The sequence below is a fragment of the Emydura macquarii genome, unplaced genomic scaffold (genome assembly GCF_026122565.2).
Source record: "Emydura macquarii macquarii isolate MOO-44397 ecotype Brisbane River unplaced genomic scaffold, CSIRO-AGI_Emac_v2 contig_2308, whole genome shotgun sequence".
Taxonomy (NCBI): domain Eukaryota; kingdom Metazoa; phylum Chordata; order Testudines; family Chelidae; genus Emydura; species Emydura macquarii.
Genome location: NW_027132445.1, coordinates 3,932,791 through 3,959,538, shown reverse-complemented (window position 1 = coordinate 3,959,538; position 26,748 = coordinate 3,932,791). Strand labels below are relative to the sequence as shown.

General features: G+C 41.7%; 1 protein-coding gene across 10 annotated transcripts in view; it reads right to left on the bottom strand.

Moving 5' to 3' along the window:
• AGPAT4 (1-acylglycerol-3-phosphate O-acyltransferase 4) overlaps positions 1-26,748 on the bottom strand; it is a 129,034-nt gene that overhangs the window by 2,877 nt on the left and 99,409 nt on the right. For 8 of the 10 annotated variants that reach the window (XM_067560812.1, XM_067560819.1, XM_067560813.1 and 5 more), the window contains 2 exons: positions 25,327-25,402; positions 15,585-15,783 (listed from right to left, as the gene is read on the bottom strand). In XM_067560812.1, the coding sequence (XP_067416913.1) occupies positions 15,585-15,783; positions 25,327-25,402 (275 nt within the window). Of the gene's footprint in view, positions 1-11,758; positions 12,153-15,584; positions 15,784-21,751; positions 21,939-25,326; positions 25,403-26,748 lie in introns of those variants that run through there. The other 2 variants (XM_067560817.1, XM_067560818.1) reach the window with 2 other exon arrangements.

Here is a 26,748-nt window from a genome sequence, read left to right as displayed (position 1 = left end):
TTAACCCTATTTCACTGATGGGAACACAGACCCAGAAAGGTGCAGTGAATTGCCCATGAGCAGATAACAGGTCAGCAGGAGTGTGGAAACATAACCCAGCCCTTGCAACAACTGGACATGCATTGAGTATATTTATATGATCCATTTGCAATAGTTAGACTAGAAAGGAAATTTGTTTCTCATGAAAACCAAGTGAGCAGACTGACAAAGTGCATTGGAAACCCCGCTTCCTTCACACTCACACAAAAACTAATAATAAGCAGAGGGTTAACTTACTTTTTTCAGCTGACTAAGGCATTTAGCTAACATTGCTCCAGAATGTGTGGTTTTCTCTGGGTATACCTTATAGACTGACAGGTTAGCAAGGGCTGCACTGGAAAGATTTTCAAATGTGATCACTGCATCCTCTATAAGGGGAATTGGTCTTTAAAAGGGCCTATGGCAGGGCAAGCTTAATAAAGGTATTTATGTGTTTAACTCCCACATGACATAGGAGTACAAGTCTCAGTGCACAGCCATAGCACTAATTCCTACTGATTTTTGAAAAGCCCAGCCCCTGTTGTGGTTTCAGCTGAGAGTGAACGAGGAAGACTCGCCACATTCTGTGCATCTGTTATCTTTTCTGTTCTCACAGGATTGAAAGACCAGCATTAAATTCATGTTTAATCACAACAAGAATTAACCCTGAACACATTCCCCAGCTCCAAACACATTGGTCGAGGCTAGATTCTCACGTGCTTTGTATCAGACCACAGCTAACACCTTGACAGAGGCCAAACCACCAGCCATCACTTCATCACTCCAGTACTGGTACACCCTTTAGTGAGGGGAGAGCTGGGATGGCAGCATCTACTGCCTTGTACAGTGGGCGTGGAGCTGGGCCACAGATTAATAACCAGAGCTTCCCTGCACCCCTCCCTTTCTGTTCCAGCTCATCAGGGCCACTGGCAATCAACATACCTTGGGGCAGCCTTTAGGCTGCTTGACTTAGGCCTGGGCTCAGAAGTCTTGCACGCAGTAGTACCAGGATCAGGGGTGTGCAAAGGTGAATTTTGCAAGGCCACATTTGTAACCCTGCTGTGTGCATATTGGCCAGAGCAGTGGGCCCATTAGCTCAGCATGTAAAAGAAAATAATCATGCTTTAAAAGTATCTAACAGTTGTGTTTATAGGGGCCAAAGTCAATAGGAGACCGTCGCAGGTTGGGCCCATCAGATGCTGCAGCAGTAAAGAAATCAACCCAGAAAAATGGAAGCTGAGGAAACGTTCCTCTTATTAGAGTGCCAGCTTTAAAAAGTAGTTTCCTCTATTACAACAAAATGGATTGGTCTCCTGGGGGATCATTACTGCACCTTTCCCTTTACTGTAATGAAAAGTGGGCCATTTCCTACAGGTGCCACATCAGCCCCATCCTGCAACATGCCAGCCAGGTGTAAAGTGAAGCCCCAACTTCCTGCACAGAGGGCAGTCAAAGGAAAGCATGGGCAGGGCAGGTTAAGGGATCCTGAACTAAGGATCCAGGGGGCTGGAAATGGCCCCTTTGAAAAGATGATGGGATATGCATTACTAGGGAGGAACTGAATACAAACACAGACTTCACTTTGTCTCTTGGAAAGGCATGTGCTGTTACCATGCTAACGGTCCTGCTCCTGGAGCACTGAAGTAGAGGGGAGTTTTGCTATTTGCTTCAGGGAACATAAGATCAGGGTCTTAGAACACAGGACATATTGGTCAGACATTCCCTAGGTGGTTTATAAGGGGCAGAAGTACAAGTTGACAGGTCAAAAACAAACTGAATAACAACCTTATTCCCCCTCCTTCACACTCCCCAAGCACAAGGATAGCAATCATCCCAGCCTTTACATGGGCCACACAAACCCCTCCTCCCCTTGAAAAACCTGGGGATAACCTGGCCTGCTCCCAGAATGGCGGATCCGATTCCTTCCCTGCTCTTTAGCACCCAGGCAGTTAGTGCAAAGCCTTTTTCTTGGGATTTGTGCATAGTATAAGGGTGATGCAGTTATTTAGCTGGAAACTTTTCTGGATGCCTCCCATCATTAAGATCGCTCAAAGATAAATCACTAGCAGCTGCCTGGAGCATTGAATGAGTTCCTCTCTTATCAGAATATGAACCTCAGGGAAAGGGTTGTTTCATTTTTTTTTTACTGAAAAGTACAGTTGGTAAACTTACAGCACTAAGACTCTGAGAAGCATCATAACAGGGAGGAAAAAGGTTCTCTGATGAAAAGCCCAGCACTGCTACCAACCTATCCAGAACCAACCAGCCAGCCCAACATGCACAATTTCCTGCAGTCCTATGGGCAACTCTAGGGAGCTCAAATGATTTCACTTACTATAGTCAAGCCTTCATCAAGGTCTGTTAGCCACCTAGCAGAGTCTATGAGAGAAGGAGAGAGAGAGGAACAGAGAGAGAGAGACACACACACACACACAGGCACAGTTTATTAGCAGTACATGCTCATGCTCTGTTAAATTTCTGGGCATGCCCCTGGACACATGAGAAAGTCAAAAGGGAGTATTTTGCCTACATCCTCCATTTCTAAGAGATGGAAGATACAATAGGGATTTTTCCAACCCTCTTCAGTGTCAAGAGAGGGATCCACAGGCTGGAAATAAGCTTGCAAGATGGCCTTCTTTAGGAAGGCATTAAAGGAAGAGATCAGAAGCTACAGACCTTTACAGATAACCTAGTAGTGGGAAAGACTGTAAAGTCACTGATTACAGAGAAAAATAGGAGAATGCCTGGACACGTAGAAGCACTACAACAATCGTGAATATGGACTCAAAGGGAAGGTCAGAATGAACTAATCTGATTAATTCCTTTCAAGGGCAGTTTGATCTTCTAAGGATGAAATCACAGATGATCTACTTGAACTTTCAAGAAGGGTTTCAACAGCGGAAGGACGTGGTAGTAGTTGGATCAGGTGAATGACACACAAGACTCCTGGGTTCCATTCCCAGCTTTCCCTGATTCTTCATGTAACCTTGGGCAGCAGCCTAACCAAATTCTACACTGATTTATACCCCCACTTCAGTAATGGAGAATAAATCCATGGACAATTTGGCCCATCCCACTTCATTTTACCAATCCACAAAATAGATACAACAATAAATAATAATACAGCTGGGTGGTGTGTACCAAGGTTCAATGATTGTATGGGATGTGCTTTGAGCTACCTGGATGAAAGGCACTAAATTAGGCCAAAGTATTTTTTTATTTTTAACTGTGGTATGCAGAGTGCACCAGCGTAAAATGTTACAGAAGGAAAATCACAAGTGAAGGACTGGTGGAATAAAATGTCCAATCCCACCATCTCCTGCTCCCTTTCAGACAGCTATTACCCACACTGAGATCCATGCTCCTCAGTGACTCTGTTGCGTATTCTGCTCAGCAGCACATGGCAGGGAAGGGAGAAGCTGCCTCGAGGTAACCTCACTTGTGCAAAAACAGGCTGCACTCTCACCCTTACTGGAAAAAGGCCTGGAACACCATGAGAACTTGGTTCAACCAAAAACAAAATGGCAAAAATGATTTTAGCTTAAAATGGTCAAGAGCTGGGAAAGAGTGGAGAGAAAGAACCAAAGTAGGACATGTGAGTTGGGATAATAATGGATAGAAACGCAAATCACCACCTCAGTGTCTGGCAACAGTTGAGAGGGGAAATCAGCACATGGAGCTGTAAAAACAGAACACAAATTAAAGCAATTGTTATGGCAACCAAGCAAACAATATACCAGGGCTCTTATGCAGTTTTGGGCACACTGCTGTACATGCTACAGGAAGGCAACTGTAGAATTAAAGAAGATACAGCAGAGGGGAGGTAGAAGGACGACAGGGCTGGAGAGGTCACACTTAAGGAAAATATTAAGAAGAGGTGGATCCCAAAAGCTGCCTGGGGCCAGTGGAGGGGACAGAAAGGAAAAGACAGAACAGCACAGAAATTGAAACTTTGAAGGGAACACTGCTTGGACAGGTTCATATTTAATCCCAAGGGCCTAGATTCTCCATACTGTGACCCCCAATGTGGGCCTAGTAGCAAACTGAGTAAAAGGGTTTTGCCCAAAGAAACTCTATGCAAGTTTGGGGAATGGAAGGTCCAGCTCCAGGGCACAGCTACGACTACAGACTATGGACTAGAGTTATAAACATAGTCCCAACTCCTACCACATAAATAGCTTTGTTCCCAGTTCCCCATACCCATTATAAGCCACAGATATGGTGCAAAGGGAGCACAGCCTCGGATGCTTTAGCCTCTTCATGCAACAAAAGAGTTGCTTTAAGATCTAAAATGTCCATTGAAGCATGTAGAGGATTTGTGCCTGAGTTCTTACTCAGGCAAAACTCTGAAGGACTTTTGACTGAATGAGGAATGGAAGACTCAGCTCAAAGAGTTCGCCAATGCATTGAGAACTTGCCAAAGGCAGCAATACGTGTATTCAAGCAAATACATGGTAACTTACAGCTTCACAATTAGCCCCAGTGCCCATTCTCTTCCTCCCCTAGAGGGATTTGGAATTTCATGGCTATAATGAGATTAGGTAGAAACTTCCCCTATGGACACACTCTCTCTCTCTCTCTCATCCCCTCCTCTGAAGCACCTCAATCTTGTCATGGTCTGAGACTGGCAGGACCCAGGACTAGATGGACTCCTGGTCTGATTCAATATGGCAATTTCTTGGTTCCTAAATTGGATTTTACAAAATATTTAAGATTTTGATTTCCCCCCACTCTATACTATATTCTATAGTCATCCCCCTCCAGAATTTTGAGAGACTTAAGAATAGTTCTACAAAAAAAGAATCTTGCCATTCCAAACTATTATACATTTGGTATGGTGTGGATGCACTGAGAGGGGGAAAATTACATTTTTTTTTTTTTAAAACATCCCTTCACACACACACACACAAAGATTTTTCTTCACATTTCCTTCAACTCCCACTTTACAGTGGGAATGCTGTAAAAACAACTTGAGATACAAGATGCAACTATGACAGCTAAGATACGTTTTTTGTAGACAGAACGTGAACCGCAGCAACTACAACTTAAACAAGCCAACCGTTCAATGTGTTGCGCACTCAGAAAAGGATTCTCTAACAAAGCTTTCACCTACAAGTACAAACTCATTGTTATATTATAAGCTACAACAGAGTTCAGAGAATGCCACTGGTTTTTGAGTCAATTCAAAAAACTACAAGCAAAGTTACAATAAAACTAAAAGGCATGGTGTTATAGACTTGAATATTTGCAATACTATTCAAATGTAACACTTGAAGTCAACTTCTCTCTCTCTCTCTCTCATACCTTATGTTTCAAGAAGAGGTGGGATAAGGTGCTTATATTGTACTCCTACAAAAACATTTTTATTATTAACTTACCCAAGTTAGCAATTTTCTTTCACAGAAGTGTAGTATTTCCAACTTTGCTGTGACTCAATCACGTTTAAGTGGGTGGTTTTTTTGTTTTGTTTTTTTAAAAGAACAGCTGCAATGATAAGAACATGCGCCTCACACTAAAGAAGAGGAAGGGGTAAACAAGCTGTGACTGTTATGTGTCTTTCCAACTGTTCTAATTTGCTATGAGAGTTCAAGTTACCGCAGAAGATGAGAGAGGGGAAAAGCCTCTGGCTGATTGGTCCCTCGAAAACCAATTAAAATCTTATCAGACAGACAATTTTGTGATCTTTGCTCTATGCAATTGGTTTTAGTCCTAAGAAGAGTGTCTCAGTACAGAACCTACTTAGTAATAGACAGTATTTAAAAATGTTATATTCCCCCCTCCAATCTTGGGGCTTCGTCAACATAACCACTGCTGTACATGTCACTGTATTCTCAGTAGCCATAGGGAAGGTCCATATTTATTTTACAATAAATCTATAAGTCATATAGCTTACACAACTGATATGCAACAGCATTTGAACATCCAAAGCTCCTTCATCAAGATTTCCACTTATCCTAGTCCTTAATAGTAGAAAAAAGTTAACACATACAGAAATCAGGGAGTTTAAGAAGGGCAACTTTTTCAAAGCCATGTGGCTAAGCTGCATGCACAAAACATGCAGCTACACATGCGGAAAGTGAAACTGCACACACAGTTTTCATTCTCTCATAAATTAAATTGCTTCTGCAGGCTCTAGAAGGTTGTTAATTTATTGACAATACTATGGACCCATCCTACCCTCAGTTACTCAGATGACACCACCAGTTTCACCACACAGAACAGAGTTTATATTAACCTTTTAAAGCCTGTTACAGTCCATATTTGGAGCTGTTGGGAGTTGTCAGTAAGGATCCACTCCTGTTTCCATTGCAGCCAATGGTAGCAAGTCCTGTGACAGCACTTGCACATGTATAACAGAAACATACACAAGCTCATGCAGATTTTAAGAGACCTCATTATTACTCATGCTTGTTTTGAACTGTATAATTCTCTTGCCTGTAAAAGACACTTTATGGACTAGACCCATGTCAGAAAGCCCAAATGCTGTTATGTTTTTAGCATTAGACATGTAAGAGCTATTTTCCCCTTCAAAGCCAAGAGCAATCCTTTAATCTTCTGCATATGAAATCAACTTTCCCCTTTGAAATACTGTTGACGACTTCTTTACTCATGAAGTACATAGAGTATAACAAGAATTGCTCTCTTCTACAGCAACTGTAGAAATCCAGAACATGACCCAGACTTGTGTTCTGTCTGGAGTTAATAACCCCATTGACTTCTTCAATGGGAATTCCTCAAATAGAGCTACCAGAGTTTGGTTTATTCAGCCTTCGTTTCTTATTCTAACTCCATTGGGTAGAAATACCATAGGAATAAAGTCTAAAATTTTCAATAGGGCCTAAGTAATTTAGGAGCTGAAGTCATCAAAAGTCAATGGACCTTAGGCTCCTAGGTCACCTTTGAAAATACAATTTAGGGTTTTAGGATCCTAAGTCACTTAGATGCTTGCTCTTTGGGACAGGACAGTCTTGTGTTTCTGTACACACCTGGGACAGTGAGGTCCTGGTCCAGGACTGGGACTCCCATACTAATAATATCCAGATCATTTATTTCATTATTATTTTTATGTAACAGAGAGAGGAAGTCTCAGCATTCACAGTACGGAATTATCCATCAACCTTGGGGCTTGAAGAGTTCAAGTTGAACTAATGTAGTTAAATATAGGCCAGTTATCTATTGCTCCCATCTACCTAAAATAATTATAATATTTCCTTCTACTATACATTTTCTATTCTTCTATTCTCCAATGTAACTATAGCATCAGCCATTTCTCTTATAGGATTGTTTTCTTCAAAAACACAGGGTGCTGATTGCAAGCAAATACATTTATTACTCTATAATATAAGTGGTCAGAGTGTCTGGAAAAAAAAGAGAAGGTTTGAAATAGAATTGAGGATTACAGGCAAGAGAAGCACTCAAATACCTCATCTCTTTCCCCTCACCGGAGGCTTGTTCATATCAGCTGTCTTACCTTGAATCCATTATAACAGAAAGACATGACAAACCTGGCTCTGAAATGTCTGTTTTGACAGAGTGCAGTAAACCTATGATCAGGTATTATGGACTCGGGCGGTCCAAAATCAGGAAGCTTATCTGTGAAATATGGGACACAGAACAAACAAACAAAAATACACCTGGGTATCCTGGATGCCACCTTTTGATCTCAAGTATTTTTTTTTTTAGTACAATGGAAGAAAGAACTGCATCCTAGGACAAAATACACCTAGCAATTTAAAAAGTCACTTATAGTATTAAATTTATGAACAATGGTAAATTGCCTTCAATATATCCTGCTAATCCCTGTTTACAGTAATACAAGCTTCTTTGTGCTTAGATGTGTGAACTCAGGGGTACTAGATCTCGGACTCACGTTGCTAATGAAGGCAGGGAGGCTAAAGTTGTGCAAATATAGTATGGATGTATTACATGCTGGGCCTGCCAAATAAACAGGTCTACCTGGCACAGAGGGTCACGAGACTTAACATAGATTGGTGGTGTTCTACTGTCATTTCCTGACTAGTCAGTTTTTGGCAACAAAACATTACTGACTATTTCGCTATTGCCAAAGATAGAGGCGCACAACCATGTGATGTTAAGGTACCTCTCCATAGAAGCAGCTGTAGCATGTTGTTGACAGAGATCATCAATACACAGAAAACAGGACAGTTTTTCCAAGACTGTTACTGGAGCTCTGCTATTGGCTATAACAGTTCATGCGACCAGATGAGCTAAAATTGATCTGTCCCAGCAGAACGTGACTGAAGATGTGGCCAATTAAAGATAAAATAGCCTTTCAGAGGACAGTCAAATACACCCATGTTGGAATTCATAGGGAACGGTGTAAATGAAACAAAAGTAACTGACAATAGGACACAATGCCTCTAATTTTATTTTTGAAGGCTCAGTATTCTTTTACTCCTGTCCCTTTCTCAACCTTTCAATTTAAATGAGGTTGCAGTTTCCTACTGAGCCATGAAACCTGCACCTTTTGGGGCTCAGATGTGGCCCAGTATCTTTTGGGCCCATGGTTGTGGCTTCACAGTAAGATGAATCTGTCCCACCCCAAATTGATTAATACTACGTTTCACATGCTGGGATTTTTTCCTTCTCACAATACACATCGTGGTTACAAGTTGTCATTTATTATCTACCTGTTAAATTCCAAGGCTGGATATTCAAAGGAACCTAAGAGAATTAGTCATTCAGCTTCCACTGAAATTCTATAACACTGAGTGCCTAACTCCTCTGAATTTCAGGTTTCTTTTAATCATGCTGGGCATTAAAACACAGAGGAGCACAGAGTTGCTGTGAAGCAGGATAGGTTCTCACATCCCCATCAAAGGTTAAACATCACACAAAATGTGACTGCCATGCACTTACTACCGTAAGTAGTATATGGCATTCAGCAATTCATTAATCTTGCTAACTTCACTACATCCCTCAAACCCGGCTCCCTGTCCTGGGAGCTTGCCCACTTGCTTTGGCTGCAGCTAACTGTTGTAGACGACTTTTACAAACAGCCAAGCATTCTTAGAGACCTAAGAACAGCCCTGTGGATAAGCAGCACATTCAAAGAGAGAAGTCTCAGCAATCTGCTTATTAAACTAGCCTATTAAACTGCCGGAACCAGCGAAGTGCTCGAGTGAGGATGAGGCAGGGAAGAAAAACAAAGGGCTTCTTTTGTCATTCGTGGTAGCATAATCAGCTTTCTTCGATCCCTTCCTCCCCTATTCTCCACGGAGAAAGGATGATGTAGTGGTTAAGACACTAGACTTCAACTTGGGAGTCACTTGACTAAGTCACCTAGGCCCAGATTTGTAAAGATATTTAGATGCCTAACTGCCATTGATTGCAGAAGCAGTTAGGTGCCTAAATACCTTGTAAAATCCAGCCTCAGTTCCCTGTCTGTAAATGGAGCTAGTAGCACTTTTTTACCCCATTGGGCTGTTGTGAGGGTAAATGTATTAGTAATTATGAGGAGCTCAGATACCATGGTAACAGGGGCCATATAGATAGTAGAGCTGTGATAAATGCCTTGGGCTATAACCTACTGCAAAGGACAACACAAGCATCATACATCTAGACCAGTGTTTCTCAACCTTTTAAGTAGCAAGTACCCTGTAACTTCTGAAAATTTTAATAAGTACCCCAACACTCAGTATTCCACGGGATTTTATATTTACAGACTAATGTGAGCCATACGTTGGAAGAAGGGCTGAGTATATAAGGCCGTGATAGGACAGATGTCAGATCTAGTGTGGGTAGGGTTACCAGCTTTACACCAGGGGTGTGCAACTCAAGCATGTACCTGGGCTAGACATGATGTTGGCCAAAGCGAAGAGGCTTTGAGCAGCATGCCAATGCTGGGGAATATAAAGTGCTGCACCAAATTTTATGCCATAGATTTGAGAGGAGGCAGGGATGAGAGAGAGACAGGGAAGGAGGGTGAGAGGAGAGACAGGAAAAGAAGGTAACTGGTGAAATCTGGGGCTGTCATAGTTGTCAATTTCACTGCTCAACTACAGCAGTGAAATTGACAAGTTTTCTGGGCACTGGGCTTTGAGCCAAGGAGGGGAGCTACCACCTGGGTAAGTTGCAGGCGGCTGCCACCTGGCTGCCAGCCCAGGAGATGGGTGACTGCCACCCAATCCAAGCTGAGGCAGAGGAGGCTTCTGTGCTGGCTGGGACCCAGGGACGTGAGCAGGTGGCTGCTGCCCGTCTTCAAGCTGGGGCACTGGAGGCTGTCCATCGGCTCAGAGACAGGGCGTGGGTGGCTGCCACCCAGCTGCGAGGCCAGCTCACGAGATGCAGGAGGCTGCCACCCGCCTCCCAGATGGGAGCTGTGATCAGGAGTGAAGCAGGGGGCTGCTGCCTGCCTTCCCCAGAAGCCGGGGGCTGCTGCTTGCTTCCCAGCTGGGAGCTGGGACCAGGCAGGAAGCGGGTGGCTGCTGAGCGCCTTCGCCTAAAGCTGGCAACTGCTGCCTGCCTCCGAGCTGGGAGCTGTGACAGGGTGAAAAGAGGGCGGCTGCAGCCTGGCTTCCTGGGAATGTGGCGTCTGCCGCCCACCTCCCAGCTGGGAGCTGTGACTAGGCGAGAAGCGGGGGGCTGCTGCCCGCCTTCCCCAGAAGCCAGGGGCTGCCACACGCCTACCATCTGGGAGCTGGGGCTGGGCGGGAAGCCGGGGGCTGCCACCTGCCTCCTCTTCACTCTGTCTTTCCCCGGGTACCCCCTGCCTGTGTCTCACGTACCCCCATACCACAGGTTGAGAAACTATGACCTAGGCCAGCGGTCCTCAACCTCAACCTCCTCCCCCCCCTCCCCCGAGTACCACTCGGGTCAGGTACAGTCAGGTCAAGTACCACTTGACTTGCCTGTACCTGACCCGAGTACCACTCGGGGAAAAAAAAAGCGGGGGGGGACTTTCGGCAGCAGTGCGGTTTCGCGGCGGGCCGGGACTTGCAGCGGGGTTTTGCGGCGGCGGCGGCAGGCCGGGACTTTCGGTGGCAGCGTTGCACAGCGGGCTCCATGCCGGGAACACTGCCCTCCGCCGAAACCCTTCCACCGTTTCCCCTTTTCGGCAGCAGAGTTTCGCAAGAGTGGGTGGGAGGGTCCTTCCGGCTGCGGCGCATTCGGCGGCGCGGTACACCTCGCATACCACTCAGACGTCTTACGCGTACCACTGGTTGAGAACCGCTGACCTAGACAATAATCCCTCTACCTCTTGATCAGGGGTGTCAAGTCCCCCACAGAGATGAAGGAATACCTAATGTGGCTCTGCTTCTCTTTTCTTAGGCTTATCCCTCTCCTTTCACCTTCCTCCCCCCTTTTGTGCAGGTGACTGTCTGAACATGGATGTCTTTCCACAAAGATGCCCTAGTTTCTACCACAAAGTACTGGATTAGATGCAGGAACCGCTGGGTGTCATGCAGACTGGATGACCACAGTGGACCTTCTGGCCTTAAAAATCTATGACCACGTTACATTTCTTTGGACTGACAAAGCTCCAACTAAGAGCAGGAGAAGGTCTTTCCAACATTTAGTGTCACTACATGTGTGACTCAGCAGAAGGAATGAGCATTAAATGCCTCTACTGGGCTTTCATGATGTTCCCAATCCTATACTCTACATGAAGAGAAAACTGAATAAACCTGAAGGCAGCAATTTGGAGCATCACTGAAGCTATGGCTTCAACAGAAGCCACCTATTATATGACTCCCCAACATGAAGCAACTACACCAGACTTAGAGCAATAAGACAACAGATAATATGGAGATACAACTTTACACTCTATTGCATTTATTAGTTATAATGACTTTATAATTACTGGGCCAGATGCTCAGTAAATTAGCTAGCTCCATTGACTTTCATAGGATTGTGCCAATTTACACCAGCAGAGAATCTGGCCCTATATTTTTAGCATCAATGTACTCAACATGGTCTCTGTACCTGGCCACAATATAAGGCTCATACACAAGTACATAACAATATTGTTGAGTTGTGTAATAAAGGGTCTGAAGGGTCTTTGCTTCTTTATCACAGCAATCATTTCCTTACTTCTGTTTTAAGCCTGTTTTCATGAAAGAGAGATCTAAGGTCCAGAAGAAGTGAAAGGCAGACCAGTTGAAATTCTCTAGCTGAAGATAAAAAGGGAAGAAAAACGGGTGACATGATAGGGATGTAGAGCACTAAATCAAAAAGGTGGATGAGGCATTTTTTTAAGAACAGGAAAAAAAAAAATAAAACCCACAACCAAGCATCCAAAACAACTTACCTGGAGTAAAAGGGAATTTTAACTACCCAAACATCAGTTGGGAAAAAAATAGGAAAAAACCCACAAAATGTCCATTAAGTTCTTGGAATGTATTGGGGGCAATCTTTTGTTACAGAAGATGTAATCGGGAAAAGAGGTTGCAGCCATTTTAAACTTGATTCTGACTAAAGGAGGAATTAGTTGGAAATCTGAACATTGAAGGCAATTTGGGTGAAAGTGATCATGAAATGATGATTTCATAATTCTAAAAAAGGAAGGAGTGAGAGCAGCAAAACAACAATGGACTTAAAAATAAAATAAAATAAAATAAAAAGCAGCCAACAAACTCAGAGAACTGGTAGATAAGGTCCACGGGAAGAAAATCTAAAAGGAAGAAAATCTAAATGATGAAGTTCAGGAGAGCTGGCAGTTTCTCAGAGACACAATCTTAAGGGCTAACAGCAAACTATCCCAATACAAGGAGGAAATAGGAGGAATAGAAAGACATTAATATGCTTCCATCAGGGACAGGAATGACCTGAAAAATCAAAAAAAGAATCCTACAAAAAGTGCAAATATAGACAAATTGCTATGGAATAGCAAGCAAGTAGGGACAAAATCAGAAATGCTATGACACAAAATGAGTCACACCTAGCAAGGGAACATAAAAGGCACTAAGAAGACCTCTGTTAATACATTAGAAGCATGAGAAAGATGAAGGTAAGTGTCGGTCCACTACTTAGCAGAGAAGGAGAGCTAATAATGGATGATATCAAAACGACTCAAGTGTTTGATGCTTATTTTGCTTCAATATTCAAGTTGGCAGGACCTGATGAAACAATTTCAGAATTGTTAGCAATTATCTTTCAGAACTCCTGGAGGATTGGTAAAATCCCAGGGAACTGGAGAAGGGCAAACATAGTATCATTTTTAAAAAGGGAAACAAAGAGGACCTGGGAAATTATAGACCAGTCAGCCTAACTTCAATACTTGTAAAAATACTAAAACAAATTATTCAACAATCAACTGTAAGTACCTAGAGTATAACAGAAGATCATATAAATATTAGCCAGCATGGATTTGTCAAGAACCAATCATGCCAAACCAACCTAATTTCCTTCTTTGACAGGATTACTGGCCTAGTGGATGGGGGAAAAGTAGCAGACATGATATATCTTTATTTTAGTAAGGCTTTGACAATTCCACTTGACATTCTCATAAGCAAATTAAAGAAATGTGATTTAGAATAGATGAAGTTACCATAAGGAGGGTGCACAACTGACTGAAAAACCATAGTCAATAAGTTATCAATGGTTCACTGTTAAACTGGAAGCATGTATCTCATGGGGCTCACAGAGGTCTGTCCTGTGTCTGGTACTATTCAATATTTCCATTAATGACTAGGATAATGGAGTGGGGAGTACACTTCTAAAATTTGCAGCTGACACCATGCTGGGATGGGTTGCAAGCACTCTGGAGAACAGGATTAGAATTCAAACTGACCTTGACAATTTGGAGAATTGGCCTGAATTCAAAAAGGTGAAATTCAGTGAAGACAAGTGTAAAGTACTTCACTCATGAAGGGGGGAGAGGAAAAAAAACAAACAACACACACACACACACACACACACACACACACACACACACACACACAACTACAAAATGGGGAAAACCTACCATGGACCCAGTATTGTTGAAAAGGATCTGGGGTTATAGTGGATCACAGACAAACTGAATATGAACCAACAACATGAGGCAGTTGTGGAAAAGGCTAATATGCTGGAGTGTATTAACAGAAGTGTCACGTGTTAAGACATAGGAGGTAACTATCCTGGTCTAAATCATCATTAGTGAGGCCTCAGCTGGAGTACTGTGTCCAGTTTGGGGCACCACACTCAGACGTGGACTAATTGCGGAGAGTTCAGAGGAGAGCAACAAAAAGGATAAAAGGTTTAGAAAATCTGAACTATGAGGAAATGTTAAAAAAACTGGGCATGTTTAGTCTTAAGAAAAGCAGACTGAGGGGGAACTAGATAAGTCTTCAGATACATTAAGGGTTGTTTATAAAGAGGACAGTGATCAATTGTTCTTCATGTCCATTGAAGGAACAATAAGTATTTATCAGCTTAATTTGCAGCAAGGGAGATTTAAGTGAGACATTAGGAAAACTTTCTAACTATACAGATAGATAAGTACTAGGCTAGGCTTCCAAGGGAGGTTGTGGAATCCCCATCATTGGAGATTTTAAGATCAGGTTGAATAAACACCAGTCAGGATGGTCTAGGTACACTGGGTCCTGCCTCAGCACAGACTAAATGACTCTCAAGGTCCCTTCCAGTATTATATTTCTATAATTCTATTAAACTGGACTCGAGACACAAAGTTCAAAGCCCATCTACACTTCCCCAAGCTCAGGGGAATTTGGCACCAAAGTTACGGTTTGCAGCCATCATCAATTTTAAAAAAATAATGAGATGTGGCCCAAAGCCTGCTCACTTTGCACTAGTCAGTCAGTCAATAAGAATTCTCATTTGCTTATTACATGGCTCTATACCATGGGTATCAGGCAAGAGTAAACAACGAGTTACCGTTTTCAGATTGTGTGTTACAACTTCACAACCACCAACAATTTTATCTTTAGCTACAAGAATGAAAGTCAGTGGAAGGCAGGAAGGAACCTCTCTCTGGTGTGAATTAAAAATATATTCAATTAATTGGTTAGTGCAAGGTATGGCCAAACAAACCGGGTTAAATGAAATAAAGCAATTTAATCCTTTTCCAAAACTCTGAAGATTTGCCTAAGTATGAACAACAATTTCCACTTTAACTCCCTTCCTTTGCATTTCCTTACTCAGTTCAGGACTGGCAGTTCAGAAATAAGATTTTGCTGAGAAATTTCAAGCTCAATTTTGCAGACTCTAGAAGGCCAGACAGTTCAAAGAAGCAACTTGTGGAGGTTCACCCATTATTATTTTAAGGTACAGTGTAGCTGTGCTCACATTCACTAACCCAAAACCGCAGTTCTTCCACATGCAGTGGAACAGCATTGCTTCTGGACTGGTCCGTCTACAGGCCAAATTTTAAATGTACACCCATATTTCTACACTAGCAACTGAATTGTGGGCGTAAGTCTGGAGACCTACACCTCTAATTACCTGATTGCAGGTGAATATTTGCATCTGCTAATTTAATCAGATTTGCATCTGGAAATTCATTAGGCAAGTGCAAACAGTACCTGCCAAAAGAACGGAAGATGGCCTCTGCCCTTTTAAAGAGCTGTTCTTACAAGTGATCTTCCAGTTTTCAAACAACTTACCCACAATGATGACAAATGCAAAACTGGCCAGCGTCAGGGATGATCCACTGCTGACCATGTTGATAAGCAGCTTGAATAAAGGATATAGCAGCAATAAGGCCCAGAAAAGCCAGTTCAAAAGAGTCCATGGCCGCCGAGGTGGCACTATGGGCGTAGCTGGATAGGTTCCTGTTCTGTAGTAGTCTTCTTGAAAGGCATCCTGATTAGAACAAAGAAGTGTAACATTTAAATCTCTATTGGATAATAGAAGCCTCACTTTTATAATGTTGATGTTTCTCTTGCTGCACACTAGTTTTCCTGAAAGGAAGGCCAAATGCCAAGTGATGGCTGAAAATCTTGTGCTTTTTAGTTAATGAACGCTCACTCTCTTAAGTACAAACTGATTAAATGTTCCCTTCCCTGCCTTTGATTGTTTAGATGACTACATTCCCCCAAGTCTGCAGTTTTAATGAGCATCCAGTCTGACCAAATTCAAAGAGGAATACAACATGCACAATTTTGTATACATCCTTACACCAATAGGTATATGACTGCTATAGCTGCAGGCAGCAGTGGCAGCCATCAGACAAATACTCTTGGTACATCACTGAAATGTCTATGAATGCTCTCATTACCAAACCCTCTTTGTTTTCTCTACCACGTATCTAAACAGTTTCCACATTCCAGCGGGGAGCTCAGGATAGCGCCAGCTGGCCCTGTATGCCAAAGAACGTTATTCCTCCACCCCCTCCTTTTTGGCAATAGACTAATGCTGCATGTGTAACCCACATGCACAGAGTGTGGGTCTTCATTCTCCCTCTAGAGGCTTATATGAGTCTCATATGTTCTTCAACTAGAGGACCATTTCCTGTTCCCTTAAGTGATAGAGGGTTGTCCTAATTCCAGTGCCATCCCCAACATCATGTAACACAGAAGCACATGGCCCTTAGCTATTTGCTCACTACTTTACCTGTTCCCACTGAAGTCAAAGGAAAAAACCCTCAAATGTGCTTTGGGATGGAGCATCCAGACTTTGCAGCAATGTTTACTGGGGGAAAAAACCCATTGAAGCGGATGGCTTTACACCAGTGTGAAAAACATTGCAAGAGACGTCAGAATGAGGCCTTAGCTCCCTGTCTATCAAGTTTCATAGCTAGCTTTGTTACAGAACTATGGACAGGTCAGTTACATTCTGCTCTTTTACATGTACTTAAACTCTTATTTTCATCAGCAATTCTTTAATCAATCATTTGAACAATTACCTGCCACAGCTATTTTATCTAACTCCAACTGCACATGCAACTTTCAAAAGATTACATAATAATTGAAATGTTACTCTGTCTTTTAAAAAGATTAGAGAAATTTATTGCACTTTTTCTTGTGTCTGAACTAGAATGTACTGGAATTAAGCTCAATTAATTAACTGCCTTGGGCAAATTACACAAAATATATTTCCCTTTAAGTGTCTTGAGGGTCTGGTTTATAAGCAGGTTAATCTAAAGCCACTGATCATTAGTATATTATGTAAGGTAGGGGTGGCCAACTAGTCAGAGATGAAGAGTCAAAAAAATAGATGTAGATAATGCAAAGAGCCACATTTACCTTACCCTCCACCGAAAATTCATGCTGATGCATCAATTTCTGCAGCAGCTGGTCAATTTCTTTCAGGTCTCTTACCCTGGGCAGCTAGTCAATTTCACTTAGAGTCTCAAAGAGCCGCAAAGAGCTAAGAGCTGCATGCGGCTCGCAAGCCACATTTGTATAAGCAAAGAGCCGCATGCGGCTTGCGAGCCGCAGGTTGGCCACCCCTGATGTAGGGTGACCAGATGTCCCAATTTTATAGGGACAGTCCAAATATTCAGAACTTTTTATTATATAGGCATCTATTACCTCTCACCCTGTCTCGATTGGTCACACTTGTTAGCTGGTCAACTCAACATTATGTCATGTCACATATAGTTAGGTTTCTAAATACCAGTATTAGTCAAGAATTCTTAATTTTCCCTTGCTGTTATAGACACCACCACTAGAGGGATTCTGTGCTGCCACAAGAATGGTGGAGGTTTAGCCCTACTCTCAGCAAGGTTTCAGACAGACTGAAGTCTTATATAGTAGGTACAAAGACACAGGCTTCTTCACCTTTGCCAGTGCACCCACAATATCATGGATAGCCTGGTTAATCTGCGTTGCCTCCATTCAATTATGGAGCCAAGTTTGTCACTGTCAGGCATTTTCATGTTACTTTGTGGATAAAGTTGTTTGAATCTGGACCAACTTGTCTGCCTAGATTTCTAGGTTTTTTTATAAGGTCGCTCCCTAACCTTGGCATCCATGAGCAGCTGAAGTTTGTTAAAATTATTAAATCAAGTCCTGAAGCACTAAGTCAGCCTGATGTACGTGCAGTGATTCAGCAAAAATCTCCACTGAGAATATTAACAAAAATCCATCAACATAGCAAACATTCATTGACATTGGTTTTTCGTGATTTGTGTTTCCATATTTTAGGAGGATTCCTGTCATTGCAGTGGTTCATTAGTCAAAGCACATTACAAATAATTCAGCATTGCCACATTTGTTCATCTCTTTTCATTTAATTAAGGGCCCTGTTCAGCACCCTTGATTCAGTCAACACTCCCATTGAAATCTAGTTTTGCCTGGGTCAGGAGTGCTGGATAGGGCCCTTCATAGACACAAAGCCAGAAGGACCCATAATCATCTTCTTGCCTGACCTCCTACATTTCACAGACCGTAGGACTCACCTGAGCAGATTCCTCTTTGAACTAGAGCATATATTTTAGAAAAAAAATCCAATCTGAAAGATTTCTAGTGATAGAGAGAATCTACCACAAACCTCAGTAAACTGTTCCAATAGTTTATTACCCACACTGTTAAAAATGTGCACCTTATTTCTAGACTGATTTTGTCTATCTTAAACCTCCAAGCATTAGCTCTTATTATTCTTTTGTCCGAAGAATGGAAGAGCCCTCTTATCAAATTTCTATTTCCCATACACACACTTATAGATTGTTAAACTACACAAATTAAGCTCCTGGAGTCCATCAATATAAAGCACAATTTCAATCCTTTAATCATTCTTGTGACTCTTCTGACCCTTTTCAATTAAAAACAAATATTAACTGGATTAAAAACTGCCTGATAGGTCTCAAAATATAATTGTACATGGGGAATTATCTAGTGGATGTGTTTCTAATGGGGTACCACAGAGATTGGTTTTTGGCCCTATACTATTTAACATTTTTGTCAGCGACCTGTAAGACAATACAAAATCATTTCTGATAAAGTTTGAGGTGACAAATATTGATGAAGGGGTAAATTAACGAAGAGGATGAGTCACTGATACAGAGCAATCTGGTTTGTTTTGTGTACAGGGTGCAAGCAAACTGCGTGTTTTAATATGGCGAAATGTAAAGTCATACATCTAGGATCAAAGAATGTAGGCCATATTTACAGGGCCCTGGTCTACACTTACCTAGAAATTCGGTGGCAGTCAACGGGAGCTTGCGTAACTCCTGTCAACTGCTGTACTTCACTTCTGTGCACCGCCTTCACTGCACCGCACCGTCGGGAACCGCGTTCCCATCCATGCAGCGCTATGCAACTTGAGGGGGTGGAATTATTGCGTCGACCTTCCTGATCGATTGAGTGGGTCTACACTGACCGCTCAATCGATCCAGAAAGATTGATCTGACAGCAGCGACTTTGCTGCAGTCAGGGTAGACATACCCAGGATGGGGGACTGTATCTTTAGAAGCCATGGCTCTGACAAGAACTTGGGGGTTATGGTGAATAATCAGCTCAACATAAGCTCTCAGTGCAATACTGTGGCACGAAGGGCTAGTGTAAATCTTTGATGTCTAAACAAGGAAATCTCCAGCAGTCGTAGGGAAGTTGTATTATCCCTGTTTGGCACTGGTGTGACCACCACTGGAATATTGTGTCCAGTTCTGCTAATCCTTACAGGTATCCTTCTATCAGCTACCTACAAAATCCACGTGTACTTATGTCCTTTTAAATTAAGTGTGGGTTTAATTCTACACAGATGGACTCAATTGAATTCACTCCTGAATTATACCCATGGGAGAGAAAGGAATGGGAGTCTAAAACATCAAAAATATTTATCTTGCTCTTTTTATTATCCCAAAATGTATTTTCTACTTTGACCTTCAGATGCTAGTGCCATTAATACAATATATTATTTTTTAACACAAGCGACTTTACCCTATGAAAAATCAAACCGAATGACCTGAAATTTGTTTTTAAATAATCACAATTTTGTGTACAAAGAAATTATGAACCCTACTCCCTTCAAAGAGCTGAATGTCTTCAGCTCATTGATTTCAGTTGAAATTGAAGGTGTTCAGCACGTCCCAAAAGGCAGTCAGCAGGATCAGGTGCTAAATATTGACGTACATGACAGTTTTGTTGCTGTATCTGCTTTTCTTTTATTTCCAATTGCTAAAGTGCATAAGGCGATTGTTTTAACATCAGAACAGAAACATCTACTAATGTTTGTCCTGAAGCCTATGACAATTGCCTCCTGAATAATGAACGGGGCAGAAGATATACTGTATACAAAGATTCTGATATTTCCCCCCCCAATTTTTATTTCTGACTAATCCAAAGATCATTCAGACTTGGGGATTTGAAGGTTGCAAGTTCCACTTTGGTCTGAAGCAGCCCAAATTTGGTGACTTTCCAAGCATGCTGAAAGAGATATTTGCTTAAGGGAGGACGGGGATACTAGGAGCCCCAAGTATCCCCTCACATGAAGAAACCCACAAGAGGGGAAAAGACGCTTTAAATATAATATTTGTATGTTTTCTTAGTGTCCGACAGTGGACTTCCCCCCTCTTCGAGAGATGCACATCGCTAACCCTACCATTAATGTCCACAGCAATTTGCCAGTGATCTGCATGCCAAATTGTGTGGCGGGAGGAGGTGACTGGATAGCAAGTGTGAAGAATTGGGACATCGGGTTGGGGGGTAATAGGCACCTATACAAGAAAGAGCTCCAAATATCAGGACTGTCTCTATAAAATCGGGACATCTGGTCACAATAGATGGGAGCATGTTCACTAAGGACTAGGGCAAGACCAACAAATTCAATATCCACTTTGGCCTAAACCATGTGAGCTCTGGTGTTCAGAGGCTGAAACACCCTTGCATTAATTCTCTGTGCCACCTTGTCCATTCGCAAAATATGCCACATCCACAAAAGATATAAAATCTTGCTACTCCAGCAGCACCAATTCTACAAACTTGATTAAGGGATTGCTCCACTATGCAAATGTGTCCCATGGACTGAATTACTGTGTCTGTCTCCTAGCTCCGTACATAGTTCAATTAGAAAGTTGAAGTTGGAAAATATTTCACTAGAACTCAATAATATGAGCATATTTTAATGTGAACAACATTTATATTGCCATGTGTTCAGTTAATGGGGCTGCCACAGCTGCTGCCTATTTGTTTAACACCTCAGTTAATTTACCCAGGAAATAAGACCGTATAATCATTCCTGTATAACAAAATGGGTGCCATTCATCAGGGACCTGGAGACCAGCATTGGAAGTAGCATCCACAGGAGCACATACAGGAAGGAGCAAAAGAAAGAATAAAAGACCATTTTGAAGCACACTTCTTTGACTTGGTGGAGGGAAGGTTATGGTTTTAACTGTGTTTGCTGCGAGTTAAAATTGTGTTTGTGCTCAGTGAAAGTGGAGTGTTTGCTGTGGAAAATAAATCTTTTGCTGACTGCCATATGGTCAGCCCACACCATCCAAAAACATTTTTTTTTTAAACTAAGTACATTTTGGGGTCCTTTGATCTGCACTCTGTGTTGGAGCTGTGACTGTAACAGCAACCTAATGCTCACTGTTATTGGGTAGTGAGTTTCAGCTGGCCTCACCAGTTGTTATGACCTTAGTGAGTTGGGGTACATTCCTGTATATAAAAGGTGTCATGTAAGATATCAATAGAAAGCTAACAACATACTGATCATTAATATTACATGGGGTATATGTGGAGGGCAAATTCGACCAAGTGTCTCTGCCAGGCAGGGCTAAAGTTACCCCACTCTAGACAAAGGAATGTTGTTCTGCCATCTGGAAGGTATTTCCAAAATACATTAAGAGATAATAGGAATGCAATGTACATAGAAGGTACACAGAACCATCAAGACAGCAAGGGGAGAAAATTACAGGAAATAGTTCAATTTGCATTTTAGCAAACAGCAGCAGGGGAAAAAGACAGCAGGAAACTTCCTTCATCAGACTCTATGTTGCCTTCCTCACAGTTTGAATGAACTTTATTTTGGGGACTAATCTTCAGAAGAATCCATTTCAAAGGTTCACTGGACTATAAAGAGAGGAACAAAAAAAAACCCCAAGTTGTCTTTCACCTAAGACAACAAAATGCTAAATGCTTTGGGTTTTGTGGGAGATCCTGATCAGAGGCGAAGTCAGTCATCTTGCTGGAAGGTAGATTGGTAAGGAAACTACCTTCAACAAAGGCTGTAGCTTGTTTTGTTAAATCTTAGCCTCTAGAACGTGTCTCTCTCTCATTTGCTTGTAACCATTTCTGACTCTAAACTTTATACCTGAACTCACTTAAAATCCTATCTCCTTTTGATAATAAGCTTGTTTTATTTTTAATCTAAACCAACCCAGTGCTGTGTTTAATTTACAGTGAATATTAACTCCAGTTAATGTGGCAAACTGTTGGATATTGTATCTTTAAAGGAACAAATGAACCTTAATATCTCTCTGGATGGTTCAGAAGAGGGCTGGACATTGCAGAGCACATGGTTTTGGGAAAATTTGGAACTGGGGGGCGTTGGGGTCCTCTTGCCTGGTTCAGCCAGAGTGGGGCCGCTACATTGTAGAGAAGCTACTGGAGTCAGAGCACTGAACCAGGGCTTAACACACAGAAAACTCCATGCACGCTTATATGCTGGCTGGAAGCATCCAGTCAAGCAAGCTACAGCAGCAGAGCATTTTGAGGCACTCAGGGTTACAAGGCAGTTGGTGACATAACCCCTCACTGGTCTGGATTGTACCCCAGCATGTGACAAACCTCAAGGAGGTCATGTTTTCTGGGTTCTCAGTAGTCACAAAGGCTAGAAACTTACTTTATTTTTTTAAATAAGAGTTGAGATTTTTCTAGTGGAAAACCCCATTCCAGCTTTGGATTTACACATCAATCCTGCAAGGAAAAGATTACTCTGGCCTTGATTCATGCTTTACTTTAAGCACTTGTATAAGTCCCAGTGATCTTAGTGGAACTAGGACTTGATCCGGCACTGGAGTTTTTCTATTGATTTGCATGGAAGCAGGATCAAACCCCATACTCAGGTGCTTAAAGCATATCCTGTGGTTGGTGCTTTGCCCAATCAGAACTAGAGTGCTCAGCACCTGGCAGGACTGAGTTCTTAACATTTAAGCAATAATTCTGGCATGCCCCAAGGACACTGTGACAGGCCAAAGAAATGCATTGCCTCAAGGGCAATAAAACAAACATACAGTAGGGCATGCAGTAACACAGGACATGCAACAGGGAGAATACTTATCAGCTAACAGATGTCCCCTTAGAGTGCCTCACCTCATGTTTGAAACATATCAGCCAACCTATGGTGGGTAGGGTAAGTGCATACCTAGCAGTGCACTGTTGCCCTTTTAAGTATATAATGTGAAGTTTTCAAAAATAATTATTTAATCTGAAAATATTAACCTGCAAAAGAAAATACATTTTAAAATATTCCGAATGTTGCTCTCTGTTTATTATCAAACTTTAAAATATATACTTTAAAAAGAAATTGTGGTAAAAAATTAGAGGAAATTGTGGTTTTTCCTCCACTGTTTCTTGGAGCAGCAACCAAGGGTTCCATTATCTCAAAACTCTCTGCCCCCAGCCCTGGGGAGAATATGGTTTTTGAGTAAAAACCTGATTCCGCTCTCTCACACTGGTGAGTGTCAGGACTAACTGCAGTTTCACTGGAGTAAAAAGAGGTGTGGGAGCAGGGTCAGACCTTAATCTTTTTAAGGATCTCCTCAGAGGGGAAGAATTGGCTGCACTGAGCTGCATTATTTTCCCTCCTATACTTAGTGGGATATTAGGATTTATAACTAATTGGGGATAGCCCAGCATATGTTACATAGAAGAAATTATACTGTATACTCAGCCTATTTGTGAAGCTAGTACAGAGTATTTTTAACTATTTACTGGCATTGCCTGAATGTTAGCCTACGAGAAAGATCAGAGATTTGGTAAGTAATACAAAGGATGTGATGGGGAGACAGATGTAGGGGAGAATCTGGAAAGCAATGACCACCACGTTGTTCAGTTCAAGCATTCTGCTGGCAATTGACTAGATATTTGTCTTTGGGACAAAAATGCCAGGAAAGAAGCCACCCCAAGGTAGAGAGTAGTAACAAGTGGCATATTAGCAACCAATGAAAAGACGATTTGTTTACTTTATACCTTCCACAAGGTCATATGAAGCAGAAGTGGCCAAATAGCCTTTTTGTCCAAATATACCATTTATGTCCCCCAAACCTGTCTCAGTGCCATGACTCTGGGTAGGGTGACCATATGTCCTGTTTTGGCTGGGACAGTCCCTTTTTTAAGCTCTATCCCAGCCGTCCCAACTTTTTTTTTTTGGCAAAAGTGGGCATTTGAACAGTTTGCTCCTGCCAACTCGAGCAGTCGGCACGAGCCAATGGGACAAATGCCCACTTATGTCAAAAATGGGGTGAGCAGAATGTGCAGGGAGAGGCAGGGCTTGGGCAAGCAGTGGCACCAGCTCTGTCTACAAGGGCTTGAAAGTAATTCATATGGCATGCTCATTTTAATAAGCTCCTTAAAGGGAGTCATGGATGCAGCCAAGAAAGTGGCTTAACCAATTAACCAGTTCAGGAAGGATGTCCTTACACAAACACAGCTTGAATCCAGAAACACAGTGAGTTGTATAGTGGGTGGCTTAGAATTCCATGGATATGTTGTACATAGATTTGGTTGGGCAGACCCCACGGCCATCCCTGGGTCTGAAAAGTCCTATATTTTTATATATCAAAAGATGCCACGCATACATTTCCTGGCTAACCAGGCTAGACCCACAGTCCTCGTACATACTGACTGAAATGGGAGTTTTGGGTGTGTAACAAAAGGACCCCCAAAGCATTGCCTCCTATGTTCATAGGACAGAAAAACCCAGAAGCTGAGCAGTTTTATTACTCTAAAGGTGCAATACTCAATTAGCAAAGAGGCATTGACATACATATTTTGATCATTAAAATGTCTAATGTTAATATTTTTTAAAATGTGCGTCTCCTATACATACTGTAACAGAGACAGATGCTCAAGTCTATTCTGCTAAAATTACTTTTATGACCCTGTTAAAAATTAATATTCCCAAATTCATGAGTGGAAATATTGAATCTTCCATCTGGAGTTATGAGGTTTTTTGAGTACAGCACCTTTAAATGCCCCCTCCACAATTCAGAGGCAACTACCATTTTGTATTCCTCTGCTCTCTCATTGAAACTTTACTTATGTTCTTTCTTCTTTCTGTTCTTTTGATACAAAATAAAGGTGATCCTGACTGACAGACAGTATAAGGTCACTTTTTGTGTATGGAGAAACAGAACACCTACCTTACAAAAATACCTGCTGCATCATACATGATAATATTAACGTAATTTATTTATCACCATCTAGTGCCTCAAGTGGTTCCAAACAATATACCAACCTTTTCTTGATAGAGTTTGTGAAGCCAGTTAGAACATTCCTGTTCATCTTCAGGGACTTCCTCTAATGGAATCCGTCTGCAAACAGTAAAGAAGAGATAGCAAAGAAAAAGTACACCACACTCATATTGTTCAATTCCAGGGGGGTAGCCATGCGAGTCTGTATACAACAAAAACAATTAGATGCATCTGACGAAGTGGGTTGCAACCCACAAAAGCTTATGCCTGCAGAAATTTGTTAGTCTTTAAAGGTGCTACAGGACTCTTTTTTTATATTGTTCAATGTGGAGCTTAAAACTGCAATCCAATTAAAATGCTACTCATTTATTTTATGAAACAGTACTTTTTTCCTTTTAATTCTGCCTTTTGAAGTACAAATTCTGGACACAGTGATGTGTAGTTTTAGGTGTAAGAGCCACAAAAGTCTTTAGAAACATCTGGAGCTGGAAATACACCATAAAATATTGCAGCTCAATAAAGTCCTTCTCCAGTTAATCTGATGAAGGGTTGTATTTTTGTATTTCTAAATAAGTTTCAAATATGTTAACTTCTTATCTCACAGATTAAGTCATCCCAAAATTTTCATTACTAGCTGAGCACTCAGAGGTAATACTTGCTTCCCTTTGCTACTAGGGTCAATCATATTTAGTGACTTTTAGTGAATCCTTAAAATGTCTTTATAAAACATTTGCTTTATTATAAAATTTTGATTTATCAGTAAGAAAAGGAGATACCTATGAAAAACAGAGTCACCTCTGGGAACGAAAATTACACTGGCCTTGGACAAGGACTTGCTGATGTTCACTTCTAAAACAGTGCCCAAAGCACCTGCTAACCTAAGGCACCAGTGATAGTTTTAAAATCAGATCTCTCATAAACCATCACCACCAGAAATGCATGTCATATGTCTTTGGAAAGTTGCAATTTTTGGGGCTTTGTAATGGCATCAAACAGGCAAATTCACAAAATACCAGATATTACAAAAAATGTCCTGATTAACATAATTCTTGCCTCCCAAAAGTCCAAATCTCTCATCTTGACAACTGCTACAAATAGAAACTAATTCTCTTTCACCGTTGGAAAGCTGAAGTGCAGGCTTTCAGGAGAAAATATTATTTTTCTCTAGAGATCCATGAGACTGAAGCTGTTAAAAGTCATACAATAATTTAAGTGGAAACAAGCAGATAGGTCAGTAGAATCTTAAAAATGCTTGTTGTCTCATGACTAGCGAGACCCTGGAACACTTCGATGGGCAAATATGATGCCTCCAGGATTAAACTTATTGGTTGTGAAGCAGCGACTGGAAAGGAAAAGTTTAGTGCCCAATCCTGTGCTTACTTCAGGATCTATGCAGGAAGTTCAAAGTGGAGGAGGAACAGTGGACCAGGGAGGGCCATGTACAGCAAATTTATGTTCCCAGAGTC